Source organism: Zeus faber, assembly GCF_960531495.2.
Source record: "Zeus faber genome assembly, chromosome: 3".
Lineage (NCBI taxonomy): Eukaryota > Metazoa > Chordata > Actinopteri > Zeiformes > Zeidae > Zeus > Zeus faber.
In genome coordinates this window covers 15,045,687-15,072,957 of record NC_137190.1, presented here as the reverse complement: position 1 = coordinate 15,072,957, position 27,271 = coordinate 15,045,687, and the positions used below count along the sequence as shown (strand labels likewise).

Genomic DNA, 27,271 nt, shown 5'->3' with positions numbered 1-27,271 from the left:
TCTCTCTCTCTCCTTCCTCCTCTCTCTCTCCTGCCGTCTCCTCTCCTTCCTCCTCTCTCTCTCTCTCTCTCTCCTTCCTCCTCTCTCTCTCTCCTGTCGTCTCCTCTCCTTCCTCCTCTCGCTCTCTCTCTCTCCTTCCTCCTCTCTCTCTCCTGTCGTCTCCTCTCCTTCCTCCTCTCTGTCTCGCTCTTCTTCCTCCTCTGTCTCTCTCTCTCTCTCCTTCCTTCTCTCTCTCTCTCTCCTGCCGTCTCCTCTCCTTCCTCCTCTCTCTCTCTCCTTCCTCCTCTCTCTCGCTCTCCTTCCTCCTCTCTCTCTCTCCTGTCGTCTCCTCTCCTTCCTCCTCTCTCTCTCTCCCTCTTCTCCTTCCTCCTCTCTCTCTCTCCCTCTCTCCCTCTTCTCCTTCCTCCTCTCTCTCTCTCTCCTTCCCCCTCTCTCTCTCCTGCCGTCTCCTCTCCTTCCTCCTCTCTCTCTCTGTCCTTCCTCCTCTCTCCCTTCTTCTCTCCTTCTTCCACCGCCATAGTTGGACTAATGCTGCTCTAGTCAGGTCCGTTCACGGCTTCCCTCCTATTTTTGTCTTCACTTGCGTCCCCCTCTCTCCACTCCTCCCTGCACCCCACGTGCTCCTCTCTTCACCTTTCCTTCCTCACTCAAAGCAATTATTTCTTATTATTTGCCACCCCGCGTTCTCCAAACACGTTCGAGCCTCCTCTCCTCTCGTCGACTCTTCCCTTCTCTCCTCCTCTCCTCGCTCCTTTATTCTCGTCTCCTCTCCACTCCTCCCGTCGCCTCCCCTCTCCTTCCCTCTCCCATTCCTCCCCACTCCTCTACCTTCCATCCCCCCGTCCCCTCTCATTTCCATTCCTCCCCTCCGCTCCTCTCTCCTCTACCATGCACGACTGGACAACAAACAACCCCGCTTACTTGTAGGGGATGTGTTTGCTGCCGTTGACCAGAGCCAGGACGACGTTGCCGAGGGCGGAGAGAGACAAGCAGAGCGGAGCTGTGGGGGTGGAGGAGCTCTCCTTGCTCCTCCCTCCGCCTCCTCCTCCTCCACCCCCCAGGGCCTTGACATCACAGCTGCCCAGGTCCAAGAGGTGCAGGCGGCTACGTCCTCCAGACACTGGAGGGGGAGCGAGGGAGAGAGAGAGAGAGAGAGGGAGAGGGAGAGGGAGAGAGAATCTGGGCAACCTTAACTTCACATCCACAGATCAGACAGTAAGACTGTCTGACATCATTGGATATTGTGGGTGCATGAAAGAGGTGGTGCCACTCGGTGCAGGTGCATTAAAAACCATGAGCAGTTGACGCTGGTGAAATGTAATTGATCTGTGCTGTGTACACCCATCGCAGCATGAAGCCTAATTCCCAGGTTGGTTTCATCAGTTGTTCAAGTCAACATCTATATCAGGTTATTTCCTTCACTGCGGCATCCTCTCCGCCTGTGTGTGATACGTTGCCTTTCTGAATCTCTTGCCCACGAAACAAGTGTGGATCACGTTCACTCATGGAAGTGCCTGCCTCTATGTAACTCCTGCACAGTTTCAGAAGTGGATTTGTTCACCGTCAGTGACAACTGCCTCGATTCTTTGCGCTGAAATATTTGCTCGCCGGCACTTACTTCCTCCTTTTCCCGTCTTTTCCATGCGATACTGGTAGATGTGAAGCGTAAACAGCATGTGTGAGTTCCTGTGTTCTTCTTCCGTGGTGTCGGCGCGCTGGCTGCTGTGACGCGCTGCGATGGCCGCGTCCAGGAACCAGGCGGCTTTCTCCGGGGTCGGAGCGCGGAGTTCTGACTGGTTCTGGAGCTGTGGGATGCAGGGAAGAGGACCAGGAGAGATGGGAATGGACCCCGTCTACATCCCCTCAAATTTTTATTTATGTTTGAATAAACTCTTGTAAAAGATGTTTTTTATTTATTTGGGTATGTGTGTGTGTGTGTGTGTGTGTGTGTGTGTGTGTGTGTGTGTGTGTGTGTGTGTGTGTGTGTTTGTGAATTGAAATCGGTGTTATCTGCCTAAGTGTCTGTTTATAACAACAAAATAGAGAGTGTACGAGGGGTAAATACGAGTCACTTTTTGCCTGCATTTGTGTGTGTGTGTGTGCACGCTGGTGGCTGTTAGCGCAGGGTATCATTACTGATAAGATTATGTCCGATTAGATGGGGATTACACAGATGTGCTTGTATCAGAGCTAGCTAATCCTATAAGCAGGGAGCCACCGGGACACACACACACACACACACACACACGCAGACGCACAAAAACTCACACACATATGATTAATTGATACAGTCTATTTTTTTTTACACACGTACATGTAGACCGACACACACAAACATGCACGGTATGTTATCTTGGATAAACACTTAACACACACACACACACACACACATCAAAAACTTCAAGCCAAAATTCCTGCTGATACCGACAGGGAGGCACCAGCAAATAATAACAGCATGACTTTTGAAGAGATGTGCTTTATTTCAGGCCTGCAACTTCCCCAAGTGTCGGTTGCCAAAGTAACTTAATTAGCATTTTTAAAATAGATTTATTCATAAGTGCCTTTGCATGCCAATGTCTTTGTCTAGCCAGCACAAAGGGAAAGTCGAATACAGGAAGAATTTATTCCTTTATGTGGGTAAGGCTATGAGCCATTTAGCAAGACAACAGAGAGGATCCCAAAAGCAAAACATATACATTATATATATATAAAAATATATATGTATGTATGTATGTATGTATGTATGTATGTATGTATGTGTGTGTTTGTGTGTGTGTGTGTGTGTGTGTGTGTGTGTGTGTGTGTGTGTGTGTGCATGTGTGTGTCTGTGTATATACACATATATATATATATATATATATATATATATATATATATATATATATATATATATATATATATATATATTTCACTTTCATATATATCACATACATGCCAAGCACATTAAAGTGTGTGTGTGTGTGTGTGTACACACACTTATACACGTGTGCACGCGCGTGCCTACCTGCATTCCACAGATGGGGTCCTCACACAGATAGACTCCAGGGGACTGTCCGTCCTGCAGGCTGCCTGTGGCCACCTCTGACAGCAGATCCTTCAGGTTCTCCTCCTTCCCCCAAACCTTAGACACACAAATATTTTCAGTCCCAATATAGCTCAGGTATTGTGTGATGGGAAAGCTTTACTCGCATACCGACTAAGAGCTCATGAGCTTGTTGCTTTGTGATGTGTTATTCTTAAACGTGATGGAAATATTAATAACATTACTGTGACGTGACCAAATGTCACATTGAGAGACACCTGGGTGGAAGAACGCTGCCTGCACCGAGTCAGGGTAACACGACTGGCGCACAGTGTGGCCTTGGACTGAGCGGAGCAAAGTGAGCGTCCGGCTGCAACACCAACCTCCACGGCCGACACACGGACGGAGAAGCGAGCTCCTGTTTTCTCCTTCCTCTCGTTGATGAGTTTGAACAACCAGGAGATCGCACACGGGATTATACCCAGAGTCTGGAGGGAGTCGTCACGGCCGATCATGGTGTAGGATTTACCTGCAGAGAGAGCCGGAGAGAGAACAATGTTTATATAATTGATCACACAATTATCTGTGGATTTTGTCACTGTGGACAGAAGGGTGGGTAGGTGGGTAGGTGGATGGGTGGATGTCGCCCTGTCTGACTCAGGTCACTGTATTGTAGCAACACAGGTGTGGAAAAAGGTGTGTTCAATTGTGCCTGCACGTGTGTGTGCATGGCTGCTTCAGTTCAGACACGTTGCTCTGAGCCACAGCAGGAATGACCTCCCCACCCCACACCCACCCGCCTGGACTGTCTGGACGTAGAGATCAAACGGACGGGTCCTTAACCTGAGCATATGCCGCAACAACACAACACAACACAATGCCCACACACTGACAGGTGCAAGCACATAGGACACCGGCCACACACCAAAGATCACTCCTGTGACGCCGGGCAGAAATAAGCACTCCTGACACCCCCGCCCTGTTCCAGGACGGCGTGGAAGGGTGTGTGTGTGTGTGTGTGTGTGTGTATACAGCCGAGGGCCACAGAGGATGAATGCTCCTTGTAATTCTATCCTTTTTTTTTTTTTTATTAGAATAAGGTTAATGGCTTTATAACGCAGTCTCGTAAAGTTCATGGTCATCAGATCTAATCTCAAACTACAGAAGCGGCCGTTTAGAGCTTTTACTGACAAGGTCCTGGCAACTCCGCGGCAATTCCAGAGTCACAGACGTACAGCGAAATTGATTAAACTCGTGTTACTTAGAACATCCGCTAAAGCAGCCAGACACGAGACATGACATATGCCATCCATGAAAGGGAGAGGAAGGGTTGAATTTAAGGTGAGCTCCTGACACTAATCCCTTCTCCCTCTGAATGCAGCCGCTGGGGGTATTACCGCTGCTGTCTTCCACCAACGCTGGTCCCGCTCCAGCACCGCGTCAGACATCACCAGCATGGGATCCGACGCTTTTTTTTTTTCGGGAGAGCTTCCGCTGTGGACGTCATGATACCTGCTTGGAGATGCGACGACTGTATCTTCATTTCACTATCCGTGGGTGCTCAATCACATTCTGTACTTTTTTTTGCAGGGCAGCACGTTTCCAGGAGATGCCGCCACCTTGGCCAGGCGTTGCCTCACACCACATGATTGATTGAGTCTATTTCTGACCGACCAATCAAAATGCTGCAGGCGAGGGACTGAAAATCTCTGGCCATAAAACGCTTGAAATCTTTAAACTCATAAAAACGTATTCATCGCACAATCTCCTAGTCTTTAAAGTGGCAATTGATCAAAACGTCTGTGTTGGGTGGACTACAGTCCCAGAATTCCAACCCTAAATTGCAATGTCTGCGTTCTTGCCGGGAAAGGCGGACCCGCCACCCACAACGGCAGCGGCAAATAGAGAGGGAGCACATGCATAAAGTTAATACACAGAATGGTTGTTTATTATGCAGAGCCAGCTACCCGAAAATATAAAATATGGGATTGTTTAACAAAATAATCGTATGGATTACCACTTCAAGACACTTGTCTGCTATTGGATGCTCCGGTCGGCCAAATATGACACCGACACGAGGAAGATGGATCAGAGTCCCAGACCTTTCCCTGACAAACCCCAAATATCAAGGATGCGTCAGATGGGGACTGATGAGGGCCAGGGAGTCGTGCCAGAACTGGATAAGGGAGTGGGGGTTGAGGGGGGAAAATAAACTGAGGAAACTAACAGCTGTGACTCATTAGTGATCACGATCACACCATCGCAGCAACGAGATCCGCCGCCGCCGCCGCCGCCGCGCTCTCCTCAAGTTTGTTCTTCTGGAAAACACGTTTTTCCCCGCAAACACAAAATTAATTTCCCCTCGTTCTTGGCTTGGAGGCTCATCCACTTCACCAAGAAAGACGTGATGCGCTTCCTCTCTTTCTGCTTGCGCCGAGCGCCAAAGAAAACAGTGATCGGTGAACATCTGTGATCAACGGTTTCCTTTCCTTGCAGCAATAAGTTTGGAGTCGAGAGGAAGCAGCGATCTCCCCAGCGAGCTTCATGTCACAATGTCAGAAACAAGAAAGGACGAGGCTGCTTGGTGGAGTCTGAGCCCAGGGTTTTCTGTTCTGCGTGGAACACGAACATGAGCAAACAAATGGCTGTGACAAAAACCCAGTGTGTGTGTGTGTGTGTGTGTGTGTGTGTGTGTGTGTGTGTGTGTGTGTGTGTGTGTGTGTGCAGCGAAGGGTCCTGCGTGCGGCGAGGGGTCCTAACCCTTGTTAAGTCAGTCTCCCTGAAAACCGGCTTTAGAGGATTAGAGACAGAGGGAGAGAGAAGACGGAAGAAAGACAGACAAGTCTGGAGAGGCTTTCAAATCACACTAATCCCCCGCCCCCGTCTCTCGCCCTCTCTCTCTCTCTCTCTCTCTCTCTCTCTTTCATTCCCTCTACCTCTCGCTCTCATTCCATCTTTTCTCTTTCTCCCTCTCTGATAGTTCAAGGCCAATAAAGAGTCAGTCAAGCCGATGAAGAACTGTCACACTTATCAGCTCGTCTTCTGACACACACACACACAGAGACACACACACACAGACACACACACACACAGACACACAAACACACACAGACACAGAAACACACACACACTTAGGACAAATGGCAGCGTCCACTCAAGGAGAACGTCCCGGATGATTTACAGGGTTTGCCGTTATTTTGCCACTCGTGTGTTTGTTTGTGGGGACAAGAGAAAGAGAGGGAAGCAATAGAATGATAGAATGACAAACATAGAGGTGGAGGGGGGTACGGGGGTGGATGGAATAATGGAAACACTGAGCAAACCATTAATATCAGGGACCTCTTAAGGAGCTGAGCCGACTTTGCCTCCAGAACAGCTGCAATCCTTCTTGGAAATCTGTCATACAAGACCTGAACTGCGTGGAGTTGGATATTGCACCATTCTTCAAGGAGAAATAAGCCTGCGGTTCTTTGAGGGGGTTCCACGTCGCACACCTCCCTCAGAGACGTCACGTGCAGGGTTCACTGACGGTCAGCGGTTCACTGCGTCCCGGTGTTCATGAAACCACGCTCGGAATCAAGTGTGTATTCCCATATATCACCCCGGAATCGGGGAGCATAATGAGGGAATGGCGTGTGTGTGCCATAGGGAGCACCTGGTCTCGTAAAAATGGCCTCAAAGTCCTTTGGCTGTTATACAACCACGTAGAGTCTTTATTGGACCCACCGACTCACAAGATGGATACCCACAGCATCACTGATGCCCCACCGTGTTTAACAACGGACTGCGCGGGTTGAAGGCGTCCTTTCGGGCTTCGTCCAAACCTGAACCCACTGGGATGTGTTAAATACAGGTACAGTATTTTTTTCCATCGCTCAGGGGTCCAGGTTCTGTGGTCTTCGGGCGTTGGCCTTGGACACAAGACGTTTCCAAATGGCAGACCTGATGTCAATCCATCTTTGTGTGGAGACTGGTTCTCAGGGATGCCAGTTCAACTCTGTAGTAACTTTAAGGCTGTACGTGTGTTGCATTTATCCAATATTCAGTTGTGTCCGTGTCCGTCCATCCCATTCAGTGAGCTTTGCCGAAGCAGTCCGTCCTTGTTTGGCATGTGCCGCCAGGATTTTTAGACTTTCCTTGAACAGATTAAATGACGCTGTAGTTTGTGACCGACACACCAGGAAAAGCGATTTGGTCTCTCTAGCGTATCAAAATGCTTATTGTCAGACCATTTCATAGTTGATACATAGCACTAATTGGCAATCAGCCTTATATAGCTCAAAATTGTATTATCAAGTAATGTGTGTGTGTGTGTGTGTGTGTGTGTGTTACCCAGCTTGGAGTGTCCAAAGCAGAAGACGCAGCCATCTGCTCCATTCACCACCGACTGAATCACCTCGGCAACCGTTCCTGCGCACACCTCCGCCTAGCAACAGGCAAAATATAAAAAGGAGGGAGGAAGAAGGAGGGAGGTATGGACAGGCTTAAGGCAAATCATAGACATCACGAATCTTTAAATATATATAGCTCCTTATCAGCATGGGACAACATGGGATCGCCATCGTTTAACAGCATAACTATCTGTTACTACCATCTGATGGCATAACACTGAGTTCATCCTTAAAATCACATTCATGCTGTGAAATCAATATATAACGGTCCAAACACATTTACATGTGTTTCAAAACAGCTGCACGTGCCTTAAACCCGTTTTCAGCGTTGGATGGGACAAGGTTCGTACCTGGGACGCATCATGAGGAAACGCAGCGTCGAAGGTGAACATCTTGGGAGGAACCTGATTGGTTCCGGCTCTTTTTTGGGTGTTGGAGCCGCTGGCCTGGTGGACCGAAGGCTCCATGATGGTGATTTGTTTCTTCCTGGGGTCGACTTTGAGGAAGGAGCTGGACTCACCAGCATCGGACTGGGACACGGGACACACACGCACCATCACCTTTACCTGCAGACACACACACACACACACACACACACATACAGGTGTTAAGACAAATTGACAACCCAATGTGATATATCCAAATACACACAAGGGAAATGACAATCACATTTTTATTTTCATGCAAAGACATTTTTCCACTTCTCTGCATTTTCACAAAATGCACGCTCACTCTCTTTTCTGTAAAGTTTGCTATCTTCTGACCCATTGATTTGTTGTTTTTTTCTTGGTCACTTGAGGTGGCGGGGATCTTTTGTTGTTCTTTTTTTGTGAATGCGCATCCATATCAACAGTTTACTGACCACAACTACCTGCTGCTTTATCAAATTCACAGCAGGCGCCTTTCACAATTTGCGCATGCCCGATAAGTGCATTTTTTCCAGAAAAGGGGACCCCGCCACCAACAATGAAGACATATAGAGGAGCACTGGCACAACACAAATACACTGAATGGCTGATTCTTATAATGTGCTAAATTAAGTTTTTCATTGGAAGCTGAAGAAAATAAAGCACGAGAATAGTCAAACAAAGAAGTGAAGAATTTCTCCTGGGAGGCGGCTGAACCTCACCTCCACCTAAAGTACGTCACACAGCCGTGTGACTCATGTGTTCGGCTGCCTCTGGACTCCAATCCGTACAAACACCTCCTCTAACACAAGTCTCACTTGTCAGAGCTCGCATCTCTCTCTCCCCCTCTCTCTCGCGCTCTCTTTTCCTCTTCTTTTGATGCCTCTTTTTCCTCCTCATTGCACTCACACCTCCCTCTCCCTCTCTCTCTCTCTCTCTCTCTCACCCTCCCATCCTTTCTCTCTCTCTCTCTCTCTCTCTCTCTCTCTCTCCCTACCTCCCTCCCTCCCTCTCTCTCTCTCTCAGTAATACATCAACGTCTGAAGTGTAGGAATCCTATTTTAGCTCTTCCCCCCCGTCTCTCTTATTCCCCCACTCTCATCACAAACTTTTGGCCGTCATGACTCTTGGAAGATGGATGGGCTTTTTTCATTCCATGATACCAGGGAAGAAAAGAAACTCAGTGGTATTGAAAGTTATTGTGTTGCAGAGGATCCGAACAGTCCACTTTATAAGCCCCGATCTGGTTTCATTTGAACCAAATCAAACCAATTAGTTGTGCAGTGGATTTTCCCTCAAACATTATTTTCAATTACAAATAAATACGCATAAACCTTTCAGATTCATAGCCGAGTTAACTGTCCACCTAATGTAAGCAAAAGTTACAATAGACTTGTTAGACATCATCAGCATATACCTAGTCTGATAAATTACATTATTATACCGTTCAATATGGGGGATTTGGGTTAAATTGGATATTATGAAATATTGTCATTGATATTGTATAAAATTACCCATCATTTCTGTGATAAAATAAATTCCTCCATATCTAGTCCTACAACATACATATCGAACACAATACCCAAATGTGTGTTAGACAGACAGGTCTAAAACAGTCACGGGTTCAAGTACTGATTTTTCCTATTCCTTGAATCAAGTCATTGGCGGAGACACTCAAGCTTCATAAGACTCAGTGGCTCAAGGAGATAAGTCGCAGGATGAGAACTTCAGTGTTTGAGGACTTGAGGTCTGGACGCCCAGTGAGCCTTTTTGGAGGCCGGCAGCGCAAGCAGGCGTTTGAAAGTGCCGGGAGACCAGGCCTCAGTGTGGAGGCCAGCGGGCGGTGTTTCAAACGCCGCCATCACAGGGTCGGGGCCCGATTTTTTTTCCCATCTAAGACCCGTTCCTTGAATCAAACGATGGGAAGAGACGACCAAGCTTCACGAGACTCAGTGGCTCAAAGAGATAAGTCATCGGGTGAGAACTTTAGTGAGGACTTGAGTGTTCGCTGCCTGGTGAGCTTTTGAAACCAGCGCTCAGCGTGAATGGGGTTGCAGTGTTGTAATCGTGCACCCCGAACGTGTCAGGCGGGCGGGCGGCCGGTTGGACTCCCCCCCCCCCCCCCCGGCCCTTGGCGCCCCTCTGGGAACGATGGCGCCAGGGGCTTTCCTGAGAGTTCGCCGTGCGCAGCTGAAGACTTGAAACACTTCTGAACTGACTGTGAAGATGGAGTTATCTCCACAGTTGTTCTGGGGCGTGACATGAGATGAATGCACTTCCAGTTCAGCGTCATATCTGAGTTACACACAGTGTTCAGCTGAACTGCCTGATTGAAATGAAGGAATTTAAAGGACTCGGACGTGAGAAACAACGTGAGGTGGTATAAAGTTGCTGCTTCTGTAACTAACATCCTTTCTCATAAAAGAATGAGGGCACGCAGTAAAACAGTAACAGCTCTTTCTAGGTTACACATAAGTACATCTTTGTCCTGAAAATATAGACTCTCTACACACACACACACACACACACACACACACACAGTGTGCACATACAACACATTAATAGGCTTTCCCTTGGTTGCATCATTAAATGACCATAGGCCATCAAATACAGCTGGCTTAGTGTGTGTGTGTGTGTGTGTGTGTGTGTGTGTGTGTGTGTGTGTGTGTATGTGTGTGTGTGTGTGTGTGTGTGTGTGTGTGTGTGTGTGTGTGTGTGTGTGTGTGTGTGTGTGTGCGTGCGTGCGTGTGTGTGCGTGATAAATTTAGATGCCGGCAATACAATAAAGATGTAACCTTGGCAACCCTGCTAACCTGGAATACTAAAGCTTAATGTCAGGTCACCACTTGATCTTAAATTAAAAAATGTCCTTGCAATACACAGCCCCCCCTCCCCCCCACACACACACACAAACATACACTTTTACACAAACAAATACAGTATGTACACATGCACACACTCCTACACAAGTGTGCACATACGGTTATGTGTGTTATGTGTGTGTGTGTTGGTTATGCTAGTATCTGGTGCCGTGCCCTCTCCTGACCTCAATAAAAGAGCCCATCACATCAGTGAGAGCCTGAGGGGGAGGGTTTTTACTTTTGCGCGCTTTACAAGGCGGAACTCATAAAGAGCTTCCCACGAGAGCCAAGAACCTCTTCACAGCAGAGTGGGAAAGGTAGCGTAGACCCAATGTGTGTGTGTGTGTGTGTGTGTGTGTGTGTGTGTGTGTGTGTGTGTGTGTGTGTGTGTGTGTGTGTGTGTGTGTGTGTGTGGGCGTGTGTGTGTGGGCGTGGCATGAGCGGGCAAGAGAGAGATCAGATATTGAAACATTTACTCAAGTATTATTCTTAAAAATAAATGTTAATGAGAACTGAAAACGAGATGGATGAGATGAAAAGATAAAAATCCAAACAAACTTCCACCTTGATGTGTGTGCGTGCGCGGAGGTGCATGTGCGCGTCCAATTTTGCGCCTCAACACAATTTTACACTATTCTTGATCATTGCGCCTGGTGTTTGTGTGTTTATAAGATGTTTGAATGTTCACAACATTTAAACACACACGTGTACATCTTCACACAAACTATACAAACGCTTTTCTACGTCTTATAAGGAAAATAAATTTGCAATTTTGCAATGCCAGCAATTTGTCTTATTATTAGCTTTCAAAGGCAAAGGGAAAGGAGAGAGGCAGAGAGAGAAAGAAAGAGAGAGAGAGAGAGAGCGAGAGAGAGAGAATAAGAGAGAGGGAGAGACGGAAAGAGACAGAGAGAGAGACAGAGAGAGAGAGAGAGGGAGAGAGTGAGAGAAAGACAGAGAGAGGGACAGAGAAAGAGAAGGAAAGAGAGAGAGAGACAGAGAGAAAGAGAGAGCGAGACAGACAGACAGAGAAAGAGAAGAAAGACAGAGAGAGAGAGAGAGAGACAGAGAAAGAGAAAGAGAGACAGAGAGAGAGAGACAGAGAAAGAGAAAGAGTGAGAGACAGCGAGACAGAAAGGTAGAGAGAGAGACAGTGAGAGAGAGTGAGAGAAAGGCAGAGAGGGAGACAGAAAGAGAGAGAGAGAGAGAAAGACAGAGAGCCTCCCTCGGTGATATCACTTCCACCACCTCCACATCTGTCTTCTCATCCTGCTCCTTCTTTATTCTTTTTATAGCTGCCTCCGTCCTTCTTTCTCTCTCTCTCTCTCTCTCTCTCTCTCTCCCTCCATCAATCCTCCTCCTGCCTGCGTATTCTCCGTTCTCTGGGTTTCTCCTCCTTTCCTCTCCCAGACATCAGACTCCTCCGTTAGTTCCCCCCGTTTTTCGATACCACTACGTGCGTAGCATTCGGCATCTTTACATTCCGCCCGCTCCCTCTTCTCTTCTTCCCCATCCCTCGCTTTCTTTGGACTGACATATTTACATATATATTGTTGGATTTACACATTTCAACAGTTTTCACCAACTTTATTCCCCGCCACACAATCCTCCACAGCAAACGAGAGAATCAGCCTCCACAGGCCTATTTCCCAAGCTGCTACTATCAATCCCTGTAAACATTGTGGATATTATTTCGGGCAAACAATGATTTTGGATGGCACCCACTATTCTGACTTGAAATGGCTGAATAACTCTGACTAATTCTCTTTGTCTCCATGAGGCGCTGACCCACAGTGACGCCTGCCAGCCGATCCGGTGGAAGGGTGTTGACTGAGTGCTCCTGAACTGGGCGGGGCGGGGCGGGGCAGTGCCCTCTCGGCAGATCTCCATTAATATTGGCTGAAAAATCAATAGGAAACCCAGACTCCACCCTAATTAGTCCAGGGGAGAGACGGTTATCGCCGTGTGGCCGCGTCTCCGTGACAAGAGGAAGTGGAGGAGGAATTTAAAAAAAAAAGATGAAAGAAGAGACGGTAGTTTGTTTATGTTTTATTTTGTTTGTTTGTTTATTTACTGAAATCTTGCAAATAAGACATTTAATAAATATTCAGCCTCGGAGATGCAAAGTAAATATGTAGCTCAATTTAGAAATATGTGCACATTATTATTTAACTGTATTATTTGAATAGTCAGCTTGAATGTTATATGTTCAGAAAGTCAAATAAATACTGAGTGAAATGTTAAATGTGTAGATCCCCAAACTATTAAAACTAAATATTATGACCGCAACTTCAAAATGAACCAAGTGAACAATAACAGAAATTTATCTTAAAGGGTTGAATTTGTTAAAAGGCAACGTTTAAGCAGAGATCAACAAATACCATCCAAAATGATGGAGAGAGATGGAGGGAGGAAGGGATGGAGTGTCTGTGTACAGTATGTACTTATACATCTCCCTCCGAAATACTGCCTGGTCCTGTCAATACTAACAGTATTAATATTTCAACCACCTCAGTGGAACAAAGTGGCTATTGGATTCTCATAACACACTCACTCACTCATTCAGATGCAGTACGCAGACACACACACACACACACACACACACACACACACACACACACACACAACCACACACACACAAGCACGCACACACACAGACACGCACAAACACACACACACACACACTGCCACATGCAGTCACAAGGGCATCAGGTACTGTGCACCCAGAGAAAGAAAGTCATACACACACATACGCGCACACACATGCACACACGTGCGCGCACGCGCACACACACACACACACACACACACACACACACACATCAGCCTGCGAGAGTTCTGAGCTGCTATTAAAAATTGATTAGCCGTCATGGCATCATTTTCCCCCAAGGTCGTGTCAAGATCTCTGTGTACGTCCATGTGTGTGTTTGTGTGTGTGTGTGTGTGTGTACGTGTACGTGTACGTGTACGTACGCGCGCCCATGATCACAAGTGTGCACGGGAACACAAACCCGTGGGTGTGCATATGTGTGTGTTTCTGTCCGAGGGGGAAGAAAGAGATGAATTATTCTGTCTCGGTCTCACAATCCTTCAATGTCACTCAGGAGGGGAAGGGGAAGAGGTAAGAGCAGAAAATAAGTCTTATCAATACAAGAGACCGCAGAGAAGATTAGAGGTGGGATGAAAGAAGAAGAGAACAGAGGAGTAATAGGATAGTCGGTCAAAGGAGATGGGGGGGCGGGCGGATTTCATTACCTCATGGAAGAATCGAAATTTTGCAGCATTTTAAAGGGAAGATGTGAAAATCATGTGCAATCTGCCTCTTGGATACGATCTGGCCTATATGACACCACCATTTAACGCAACACACGCCTTTCAGCTGCGATTCTACGGAACACGTCTAGTACAGTCGGATGTCCGTACGAAGTCTCATCTGCTATAGTTAAAGGAAATACCTTGAGGGTTCTTCTACGAGTGCCGTTAATGACCGATAATAAACGCCGTCCCTTCCCTTTGAAAAATACATGTAATGAGATCATGAATCCTATATGGGAGATCTATTTGTGATCTAAATGACTGTTGCCGGAGGGATCTCCACGTCCAAACAATAAGACACTGACTTGGTTTAATTTGCTCGGCTGATACGGACCCCCCCCACCCCACACACACACACACACACACACACACACACACACACACACACACACACACACGCACACCCACCCCCACCCCCCCAATACAGTATGTGTGGAAGAGTCCCGGCTTCCTGATCTGATTAAAGAGAGACAGAGCGTACCAACACTGCCGCCAGAGGGGGGAGATTGATGTCCGGATATCAACTGGTTCCACTGGGACCTTCCATTAAAGCTGATACACCTTGATGTTACTGTAATTCACACCCACACATATGCATGTACGCACGCACGCACGCACGCACGCACGCACGCACATACATTCTTGTACTGGTATCAAAGTCAGGTACGAGTAAATACACCTGGTAAGTGAGGACCCATGTTTCTGGACTATTTTCCAGAAAGTAGTATAGTAAAACAAACACACACACACACACACACACACACACACACACACACACACACACACACACACACACACACACACACACACACACACACACACACACACACACACAGACACACACACACACACACACACACGCAAACACACATACCAGCAGTTAATCTGACACATACAGTACTGTAGCTGTGTAGGTTGATTTCCCTTGCCTTTGAGCGAAGTTTCAATCCTCTATCTGCCATGTAACATTAGTGTGACCATTAATTCATAGAAACGCACACACATCTATGCACACTCACACGCACACACAGGCCAACACACACACACACACACACACACACACACACACACGCACGCGCACGTTTTACATGCCTCCAATAAGGGATTCGCACCCTTCATGACATCTTTCATTGTATAATCCTGTGTGTATGTGTGTGTGTGTGTGTGTGTGTGTGTGTGTGTGTGTGTGTGTGTGTGTGTGTGTGTGTGTGTGTGTGTGTGTGTGTGTGTTCGTGCGTGTGTGTGCGTGCGTGCGTGTGCGTGTGCGTGTTTAAAGGCCAATTCCACAGGGACCAGCTCCCACTCTGCAGGTGACATTTTTACCAGAGAAATGTCACCACCGCCATTTTCCATTTGTGTGTGTGTGTACGTGCGTGTGTGTGTGTGTGCGTGCGCACACGCGAGTGCGTGTGTGTGTGTGTGATTAGGCAGTGTGGCTTGGCAGGCTCGTACCAAAGTCACAGGGGAGTCTTGTTATGTTCTGAATGGGAGAATAAGCCCCTGTATTTCGGTCCACGTTTCTCCCTTGACGTAAGTGTCTCTCTCTCTCTCTCTCTCTCTCTCTCTCTCTCTCTCTCTCTCTCTCTCTCTCTCTCTCTCTCTCCCTCCCTCTCTCTCCCTCTCCCTTACTTCCTTCCTCCCTTCCTCCCCTGTTCACACACTCTACACACTCGACACCACGACTGTACAGATTGTTTAATGGCAGCAGCAAATGGTTGATTGCTGTGGTCAGACAAAATAGCGGAGGACAGTTACAAGCAGCAGGATGATTGAGGAGCAAATAAGGGGAAAGGAGATTGTGTGTATGTGTGTGTGTGTGTGTATGAGTGTCCATGTCAACAGAGAAGCAACCTGTCACGTCCATATGGAGAGAGAGGGAGAGAGACAGTCGAGTGAGGGAATGCAATTTTGTAGAGAAAACACAAAATTAAGGAAAACATTGCATCAGTGAGATAGCTACAGAGAAACACAAATAAACATGAAAATACCACACACACGCACCAAGTGTAATACCAAGTGCTGCATAAAAATAGCTTAATATCCATGCTGTACACACTGATGTGGTGCACGCCCAGTAAAGTGCAAGCGTGGTAATTGGAAATGAGTTCAATTCGAGGTAAAGTTAATTTAGTCCAGTTTAAGGTGAGTGAACGGTGTTTCCAAGTCAAATCTTTCCAGGAAGTTAATTCCCAAAGTCAACTCCAATAACAAGACCTCTGTGTCAGTTCCCACTGCTTTGCGCCCTCTCGTACTTTCCATTTCCACATGTAATATCGAATTCACCCCCAACCGTTATTAAAAACCAGACAAACTTAAATGTCAAACTCAACCATCTACTCAGTCATCTAGACTATCCTAGGTGGACACATTTCCTAAAATTGCTATCCATCTATGAAGTATCCCAGCAGCCCACGTAAGGTAAAATGATCTCATAATATTCCTGTAGATGTTTCATTAAGCTTGGATGATCAAAGAAAAACGCATGGAGCAGAACCATGAAAGCCAAATCCAACATCTCAACCAAACATGAAATAATAATCAAGAGCCTGATTTTAACGCCGCTTTCTGGCTACCACGGCAAGTCACACCAGCAGGTGCCTCGGGGGCCCCTCTCATTTTGTACCTCTGGAAGGAATTGACCCAAAACAGCGATCCTCATGTCACGTTCTTTTAAATCTTGTTTCCGTTTTCTTTTGTTTCAACGCCAGCCGGACTGTGATGGCCTCTCGGTTAGTGCGTGTGTATTTGCTTGAACAGGCACTTTGCGTTTACTGGTGTTTACGTTGTCGATGGGCTGTTTCTGCTTGAATGTACCGGAAAACTAGTGTTGCAGCAGCGGCAGCGGATCACTAAACAAACACTCCGGTACGCTGGGTATCAATTACTGTCAATCAATGAATCAATCTCTTTTATTCCTTTCGTTCAGCTCAGGGCTCTGTTCCTCCGTCATCAGCTATAGTATCTGGGGATCAAGTTTTTGATTACAATGGGAATTAGAATTGGAAAACGTCTTCCGGTGGCCTTCGGGGTGAGAGGATCCCGTCACTTTTCGGGTCAGGTTTTGACTGCTGCAGTGGAAACTCTTCGAAACTCTTAAGTTATTGATTATAGCCTGTGAAACAATAATTTTGTATAAAGCTACGTAAGCTACTTATTAGCGTCATGGAAGGTCAACGTCATGGAAGGTTCGCTACCTCAAGGTAAAGTCATGCTATAAGGCAGTGGTTCTCAAATCGAGGGTCTATTTTCAGTACCCCCTTCACTGGCATTGGGAGAAAAAAAAGACAATTAACAAAAATGCTGCATTGTATGTGTTTGCATGCATTTACTGTATATAACCAACATTCTTTAACTCTTTTTTTTTTTTTTTTTTTTTTTTTTAATTTTCGGATTACCCCCTGCAGTACCCAAAAGTACCCGTAGGGGTACGAGTACCCCCATTTGAGAAACACTGATATAAGGAATGAATGAAAAACCCAGTTGCCATAACAGTACGGTGTTCAACAAATGAATAGATACTATTACTATTAATACTTTGTATAAAAATGACTTTTGTGTGTGGATGGCACCGTCTAGAACTCGAGCTCTCCGTTTAACTCAACACACTCGGGCCAAAACAATGACCTCAATTAAAGATAAAATGAACCCGTTTGGTGTCCTCTCATGGACAGCGCTTCCCGATGTGTTGGATTTTGTCGCTCGTCCTCTCCTCGTGGCTACGCAAACACTCATATACAAGCACACACGCACACACACAGATATACACACAGGCGTACTCAAAATGTGGAGGAGGGGCAACTAAAAACTCATTACATGGACGATCAATAGCGCACACGCAATCACACACATGCACACACACGGACACACACGTTTCATCAACCGCTGACAACGGTGACAGATGACTTTTGTCAGCCAGAGCTGTGTTACCATGGTAACCATTAGGCTACATTTCGGTTTAGTTCCAAAAGCCACACACACAAATGCACACATACAGAGTCAACACACACAAGAACCAGGCAAGGTCATAATAAAATGTACATCAACAGAAGCCATATTCATTTATTTAGTCATTTAGTACGTTTCTTTTTTTCTGATACTGATCAATTCCGCTCTAAAAAGTATCTTACAGCCAATCAGCGTTGTAATGGCCTCACCTTGCCCAGTCCCGGGGTGTCTTTGATCTTGTTGGCGGCCCGCAGCAGGCAGGGCGGGGCGGGCGGAGGGGCGAGGGACAGGGCGGAGCTGTAGTTGGTGGGAAACAGCGGCGGCTCGCAGGGCGGAGGTGACGCCGTCACTGAAGCCGAGAGCGCGGCGAGGGCCCTCTGCTTCTTCTTCTTGGAAGACAGGTTCAGCTTCTGGGCGGCTCTGGGAGATAATAAATTATCAATCAATCAATCAATCAATCAATCAATCAATCAATCAATCAATCAATCAGGATCATTATTTATCCCACAGCACTCAATAGACTCGAGAAATTGGTAAATATCAGAAGGTATGGAGCAAGAGGAAGTAGAGGAGGAATAAAAAAAAGGTGAAAGAAGGGACATGGTGCCCGGACACACAGACGCAAACACACACACACACACACACACACACACACACACACACACACAGACACACACACACACACAAACACAGTGTAATTACACTGTTTAGTTTACCGCAGTGCGTCCAAGGCCTCGGTGCTGATATCTGATTGGAACTGCAATGCATACCCAGTACACACACACACACACACACACACACACACACACACACACACACACACACACACACACACACACACACACACACACACACTTCCAGATGTAGCAGCATATGGAGGAGGAGTGGTTCATTTACCCACAAGCTCATTTCTTATATTCCTCCAGCATCATGCTCATATACAGTAGATATCGATTCATAATTCATATATAAAATATATATATATATTATATTTATATACAGGATATACATTTTATTACTTCTATTTTATTTGTTTTAGAATTTGTATATATAGAGTTTATATTTTACTATATATAATTTCCTTGTCTCTCCCATCCCCCTTCTCTCCCCCTGATGTCTCCCCTTTGAATCTCAACTTCATAACTAAGTTCTCTCTGTCTCTTATTCTTCAGCAACATTTTCATCCTCCGTCTTTTTTCCTCTGCTGTGTTTACCGGCACCTCCAGGCGCCAGGCGCCCGACGCCGCTGTGACGGAGCGACTTCACAGTGACGCCAACTTGAAAGCGCTTCTCAGGGGAGGAGACAATTATTACCAAGCAACCCCTCTCTCTCACTGGCTAGTAACGGACAGTTTTCGAGGAAAGGTGCCAAACTGATTTTTCAAAGCAGTAGAAAAGCAGAAAAGATTCATATTATAATGATTTTATTGTCTTATTACGTCCTGTTTTACATACAGATTACATTTAATACTAATAATTAACAACAGTAGGAGCGCATAGCGGAAAATTAATAAAGGGCTGGTGTGGTCCTGTAGGAAGGCGAGGAGTGATGAATTTCCTATGGGAGGAGCAATAATTCACCCTAGTGATTAACTGCCATTAATTCAACCGTAGTTCACCATTCTGTCATTTTAATCCCTTCTCAGACAGGCAGAGGCGTCGAAATCACGCTGATTTAACGACAGATTCCAGACAATCTGACTGGAGCACAACACCTGAATTAGCGGAATAATGACCTGCGCAATGGGACTGGATGGAATGATCTTTCAGGTCCTTTTATTCTGTTCTCACAGAGAGAGAGAGGGAGAGAGAGGGAGAGGGAGAGAGAGAGAGAGAGAGGACCTTGTGCCCCAATACATGTGCTGTGAGAGAGCCATATTCTCACACCATTGGCTTTCAATTAACTGCTGCGGCTAACAGGAGAGAAAAGAGAAAGAGTCCGATTGAAAAAGAGAAGAGCCAGAGAGCGAGAGATGAAGGAATGGAGGAGTCTGCATGAGGAGGGGGAGGAAGGAGAAGAGACGGCGTACTCAGTGACCCATAGGACGACTGAATGTTGACTAACTCTCCCAGGAGATCTGAGTGTGTGTGTGTGTGTGTGTGTGTGTGTGTGTGTGTGTGTGTGTGTGTGTGTGTGGACTCATTTGTATGAAAGCTGCTCTGTACATGAAGAATACTAATTCCCTGCCATGCTTATATAACATGCATGTAGCATGTAGTTGTAGTTGTATATTTAGTATATATATATATATATATATATATATATATATATATATATACATACACAGTATATATACAGTAGATATATACAGTATATAAACACCGATCAGCCACAACATTAAAACCACTGACAGGTGAAGTGAATAACATTGCTCGTCTCATTCCAGTGGCACCTGTCAAGGGGTGGGATATATTAGGCAGCAAGTGAACAGTCAGTTCTTGAAGTTGATGTGTTGGAAGCAGGAAAAATGGACAAGCGTAAGGATCTGAGCCACTTTGACAAGGACCAAATTGTGAGGTGCCTGCGTCAGAGCATCTCCAAAATGTCAGGTCTTGTGGAGTGTTCCCAGTATGCAGTGGTCAGTGCCTACCAAAAGTGGTCCAAAGAAGGACAACCAGTAAACGGGTGACAGGGTCATGGCCGCCCATGGGCTCATTGATGCACATGGGGAGTGAAGTCTAGCCCGTCTGGTCCCATTCCACAGAAGAGCTACTGTAGCACAAATTACTGTAAAAGTTAATGCTGCTATGATAGAAAGGTTTTGGAACACACAGTGCATCACAGCTTGCTGTGTATGGGGCTGTGTAGCGACCAGTCAGAGAGTCAGAAAGCGCCTACAATGGGCACGTGAACGTCAGAACTGGACCATGGAGCAATGGAAGGAGGTGGCCTGGTCTGATGAATCATGTTTTCTCCTACATCATGTGGATGGCTGGAGTTAGGGTCCCATCCGATGGAGCATCTGTGGGATGTGCTGGAACAACAAGGATCTGCTGCTAACGTCTTGGTGCCAGATACCACAGGACACCTTCAGAGGTCTTGTGGAGTCCGTGCCTCCACGGGTCAGAGCTGTTTTAGCGGCACGAGGGGGAGCTACACAATATTACTGGTTATAAGTGGTGGTTTTAATGTTCTGGCCGACCAGTGTGTATATATATATATATATATATATATATATAAAAACAGGAGCCTTTCTGTGTGGAGTTTGCATGTTCTCCCCGTGTTCACATGGGATTTCCTCCACCTCACGTCAGTAAGGACCCCCACCAAAAACATGCACCCATCATCGTCTGACCAGCGATGGACACTTATCACCTGGTCCCCGGGCGCGTCCACGTACGCTGCCCACTGCTCCTGGCTGTGCCCCCGGAGGAAGGACAAGCCAGGATGGGTCAAAAGCAGAGGAGCCATTTCACCGGCCACCATCAAGCATGTGCATGTGTGTGTGTGTGCAAGCATGTGTTGTGGAGTGTCGTGTGACGAATAAAGACTGTTTCTTCTTTCTGTTTCTATAATATAATATATTGTTATTATATTAAATTGTTAGATATAAAAAATCTAAAATATGTAAAAATGTACATTGAAATAGGCATCCATCCATTTTCCATTTGTGTGTGTGTGTGTGTGTGTGTGTGTGTGTGTGTGTGTGTCAGCGTGTGTGAGTGTGTGTGTGTGTTTCTATCTGCATTTATTAGCCACTCACTCTCACATTCTGACAGGGTTAATCGATGAGACAAGTCAAACGGCCTGGACACACACACACAGACACACACACACAGACATACGCACACACACGCATACACGCACGCACACACACACACACACACACACACACACACACACACACACACACACACACACACACACACACACACACACACACACACACACACACACACACACACACACACCAAGTAATTGGGCACATCTAATGACAGTGGCTTTGGGGTTTGGCCAAGTGGATCCGTTGCAAGCTCAACCTAAGAATGAAGCATGAAGAATGAAGAACATATCCTATCCTCAACTGACCTTTCCACGAACTCTTCAAATGACCTTTTTATGAACCCTCACTTATAAAACCAATAAATCATAATTTTACTCTGCTATATTTCCATATAATGTGAGTGCGCTTGTGCAAGTTGTCGCCCTATCCTTTGAGTTATTGATCTTTTTTTTCCAGCTTGTAAAGGCCGTGCCACATTCCTTTAGGACAATATGGTGTTCACACACATACTTATTTTCCACTCTTAAGCTGCTTTCACACATAAACCGGATGATCAGGTCCGGACATTATCCAGAGTTGCCCTTTCGCACATGTAGCAGGCAACCGGAGATTGTCCGTGTCAGATGCATTCACACCTACTGGAGATACGTGTTTGGCTTAGGCGAGGGGCGGAGCCTGGGTAGAGCGTGGAGGCAGGACCTGATGCAATGACGCTGCGGAGCTTTACAGCACACCCAAGATGGAGTAGAGACAGCGACTCATGAGTTATTTTGACTTTTTTTGCAATGCTACACCATATATTTGGACGTATCCGCAATATAAACTTATTTTACCGTATTTTCTTCTTTGCCCTGGTGTGTTATGGCGGTAAATAACTCTTCTTCACCCTTGGCGAGTGGGCGCGTTGATGACGTCTCTATCATGCGGCAGTCGCGACACAACCACTCGCTCGCTGTGAATTCCCCGGACAATCACCTGCTCTGTTCACACATACCGCTCAATCGGACATTACACGGACTTTGTACGAAGGTGCTGGTGGGTCAAGTCTGTTTAATGCGCGTTCCAACTGATTCAGACATTTGCGTTGACACATACAGCTCCCCCGGGTAATGTCTGGATATTTTCAGGGTTGCAGTGCATGTGTGAGCGCAGCTTAAGAAACTGATTTTTCACTCTTAGATACAGATGTACTTGTCGTATCTGCTTTACAACGGGGATAGTGGACTGTGAATGTGCCTGGAAGGGCTCGGACTATCAACTGCTAATTATAATATGAAGAACAAGACGCGATTGGGGGCGCATTCACAAGACGACGCCTTTATGGTCACTTTATATACTATATCTGTTAATACCACAAACTCTTTGTGCTTCTCCTGTGCATCATGTTGTGATCACTTGGACCAAGTACTCAGCTGTTATTACATTTACTTTAAGCTTTAAGAAGCCGTACATTATTCCTCTCCGCACTCATCCATCTCAGCCAGCGAATCAGTCGGTTCCGGAGGAGGCCTCGTCCAAAGAAAATCTCCCACAAGGGCACGTGTTTCCATTTCTCCGTCCGGCTCTGCCATGATCCACCCCACCGTCCTCCTCCCATCCCCCCCTCTCCTCCCCTGTCTCTCTGTCTGCCTTTTCACTTCCCTTCTTCCTCCTTCCTGCCGCTCCATCAAGGTTCCACCTCCAATACTCTTCCTCCATTTGTTCCTTTGTCTCTACCTTCCAAGCCCATCCCTCCATCTTCCCCATCCCTCCATCACTTCCGTTTAGTTGTTCATCCACAACCAAACACAGTATTATGTCTCCATGCTGGTCCAAGTCTGTTTAACTTCTACGCCTGTGTCTCTCAACTCATTATTCCTTCTAAACAATTCTTTCATCATCCCCCTCTCCTCCTCCTCTTTTGCTTTCCCTTCTTTTTCTCTCCCGATTTTAAGAAGCTGCAGAAGTGAACAGGCTCCACTTTCTGAGAACACTGCTCCTCCCTGTTCTCTAGCCCCCACTCGCCAAACAAAAATGCAAATATGAGTGCTTCACTTGACACGGAGTAGCACAAAGTGCTCAGTTGACACAAAATTCACACACAACACACTGACTGAAACACACACACACACGCACACACATGCACACACACACACACACACACACACACACACACACACCAAGACACAGCCGATTTACGAGCTGTGTCCCTGGGCTGTGTTGTTGGCTCAGAAGCTAATTACAATCTATTTAACAGACCGTCACTGGAGAAAGATAGAGAAAGAAACTGAGTGAGGGAGAGCGAGAGAGAGAGGGATGAAGGGGGAAGGATGGACTGACTAAGAGATAGAAGAGAGAAGTGTCCGAAGCCAGAAGATTGTGAGACGAGAAGTGAAGATAAAGAGATAGATAGATAGATAGATAGATAGATAGATAGATAGATAGATAGATAGATAGATAGATAGATAGATAGATAGATAGATAGATAGATAGATAGATAGATAGATAGATAGATAGATGGATAGATAGATAGATAGATAGATAGATAGATAGATAGATAGATAGATAGATAGATAGATAGATAGGTAGATAGATAGATAGATAGATAGATAGATAGATAGATAGATAGATGGATGCATGGAGCATGTACACATTTATACTACACAATATTTACACATAATTTTTGTTGTAATGAGCGAGAAAGGTGGAAAAACAGGCAGAATAGAGAGAGAGCGAGAGAAAGAGAGACAGCGAGGGCGAGCCACACCCCACTGCACCACCACCACCACCACACCTTCCTCACCGAAATTACACTGCTGGTTTCACCAATGCGCATGGGACCTATTCATTGACTATGCCAGGCCTTGCTACACACACACACACACACACACACACACACACACACACACACACACACACACACACACACACATACACACACACACACACACATCCCTGGAGACCTACTCCTTCGTGAGTTGAGAACATTCCTGCACTGAAATCCCCTTCCCCCACTGCACGCGCGCGCACACGCATGCATGCGTAAGCGCACACGCACACACACACAGACACACAGACACACACACACACACACACACAGACACACAGACACACACACACACACACACACACACACACACACATACACATACACACACACACACACACACACACACACACACACACACACACACACACACATACTTCCAGCGTATGCAGCATGTTTCTATCCTTCAGCCAAGTGTCCCCAGAGGGCTTCTGCAGCGTTGGGGAGAAAAAGCCTCACTGTGCGGATGTGACACATTCACAGGACAGATTGGTCCTAATGAAAGATAGTACTCATCACAAGGAGGTAAAGAAAAGGTCACCGTGGAGAAATAAGGACTTTTAGAAAAGAGGAGATGAGAAAAGAGGAGAGGAGCGGACACGTGAGAACATTTTTTTGGGATGGAGAGTCGTCGAAGAAGCAGAAGGGGAGGATGGGAGGTAAAAAGGGAATTCTGGACAAGAAAAAGCCAGAGGGGAACGAGAAGATAGCGGAAGGATTTCCTGGAGACACTTGGAGCGTTAAAAAGGAATATTTTTGCCGGTAACAAGCCTGGCTTTATGCAGACCACGTCCCGGTGCAAGGGAGCACAACTGCCAGGGGATTTGACAGAACTGCATGAATGCCTCCATCATCCATAAACACACATGCACATAACCATGTGCACAGAAGCACACTTACAAACACAGTTACAGACCAGAAAGACACCAGACACACAAAACCCTGTCTATACAACAAGCGTCTATAAATACATAAGGTGGACAACATATAGCAGAAACATAGAGCAATATATAAATATCAAGGACCTCAGAAAGAGTAAGAACAGATATTGCAGATATTGCATCAATATTCAAGAGGAAAAGCTTCCAGTCCTTTGAAGGATGAAGGAGTTGAAATTCTACTCCAGAACTTCCAGTGGAGGTTCAGTGATCAGATCAGCAGATTGGGGAGGTCATGGTAGGGGCTCGGTTGCATCTCGACAGCCGTTGTTTTTTTCCACTCAGGTACTTTAATTTGTGGTGTGTATGGGGGAACTATCATCCTGGTATAGGGGAACATCATGAAGGAACAGCGTTTGCACCATAGGGCGCAGATGGTCTCGTGCAACGGCTTCGTAGTTGTTGGCCATCATACCCAACACCCATGAGACGCCTGCTCATAGCGCCGTTGTTTAACAGTTGGAATCAGGCAGAACGGGTCGAAGCCGTCAACATTTAACACAAACCCCATGGCAAACATAGGGCGAAATATGACCATATGAGTTTTTTCACCATGTCCATTTAGGGGTGGAGGGATTGAGTTAATGTACTTCAAATTTTCCATTATTTTGTCGAACGCCTGAACTTTACATGGAGCCAGTGATCATGTGACTGAATATCACTCACTTCAGATTTAAGAAGGAAACAGGAAATTACTCTCGACAGGAAGCAGGCTTTGATTTCTAGATAATCCATCCTAATGCTGGAAAACCACCAGCTTAGAAACACACACACACGCGCGCGCACACATGCACACATGCACACATAGACACACTCTTTGTGACATAAACCAAATGTTGCTCTCTCACTTAGATATATTGGTTAATAATCACACAGACGTTTGGAATGTTATCTGAAAATGTCACGGTCCTATAAAGGCTCAGAAGAAGGATCCAAAAGGGGATATGTACGTATGTGTATGGGTGTGCGAGAGGGAGCGAGAGAGAGAGAAAGAGAAAGGGAGAGAGAGCGGGAGAGAGAGAAAGAGAAAGGGAGAGAGAGCGGGAGAGGAGAGAGGAGATATCAGGGGATGCGAACAAAGGGAGAAAAGAAAATGAAGAGAGTCAAATTAAGGGCGACGAGAGCAATACTGAACGTGACACAGTATTGATGGAGTTACTCATCAATAATTTACTCATTTGATCTGAACTTATCACAATGGTTCATTAATAATTCACACTTGCAGTAACTTAGGATTGAATTCATCTTTTCTTTTTTTGTTCTGCGTATGAATCACTGTCTCATTTAGGTTGCGCCACTTTAGATTTATATCGATTTTATTGGGCTCATGCATGAGTTCCGGCTTGATTTATACTCCGAGCAACGGCATATAATATTAACACACACACACGTCTATAGTGTGTATATATATATATATATATATATATACACACTATAGACGTGTATTGCAGACGTGTCGTGACGTGTCTTGATATATATATTATAGACGTATTTAAATCGTTTTTAATTATTATCACTAGTTTATTAGTATTTTTATTATTATTTATCCCCTCTTATTCCTCTATTGTAAGTGCTGGGAAAAGTACCAAAATGAGAGAAGTACCTCATCCTAACTAGACTTAAAACACTAGATTATCCAGGGGTGTGGGAAGCATTTAAAACATGGAGGTGACAGGGATCTTGGGGGGTCATTTCCAGGATGACATTTGAAGTTTCATTGAAGGTTCATTTCGTCACAAGATTCGACCGAATCTTTCATCAGATCAAAAGGAGCTTGCCGTACCTGACGAAGAAAGAAGCCGCCGCCGAGGTGGCGCTCGGCGCCGCGGCGGTGACCGCCGGGGCGTGAGAGGGGGAGTTG

The 27,271-nt window shown here is 46.0% G+C and overlaps 1 protein-coding gene across 1 annotated transcript in view; it reads right to left on the bottom strand.

Moving 5' to 3' along the window:
• kif26ba (kinesin family member 26Ba) overlaps positions 1–27,271 on the bottom strand; it is a gene marked incomplete at its 5' end in the record, with an annotated part of 82,683 nt that overhangs the window by 20,687 nt on the left and 34,725 nt on the right. Inside the window, 8 exons of the mRNA XM_079998221.1 lie at positions 922–1,120; positions 1,619–1,805; positions 3,005–3,121; positions 3,406–3,551; positions 7,355–7,448; positions 7,764–7,979; positions 18,151–18,361; positions 27,194–27,271. The exon at positions 27,194–27,271 is cut by the window's right edge and continues 125 nt beyond it. Of these exons, the coding sequence (XP_079854347.1) occupies positions 922–1,120; positions 1,619–1,805; positions 3,005–3,121; positions 3,406–3,551; positions 7,355–7,448; positions 7,764–7,979; positions 18,151–18,361; positions 27,194–27,271 (1,248 nt within the window). The remainder of the gene's footprint in view (positions 1–921; positions 1,121–1,618; positions 1,806–3,004; positions 3,122–3,405; positions 3,552–7,354; positions 7,449–7,763; positions 7,980–18,150; positions 18,362–27,193) is intronic.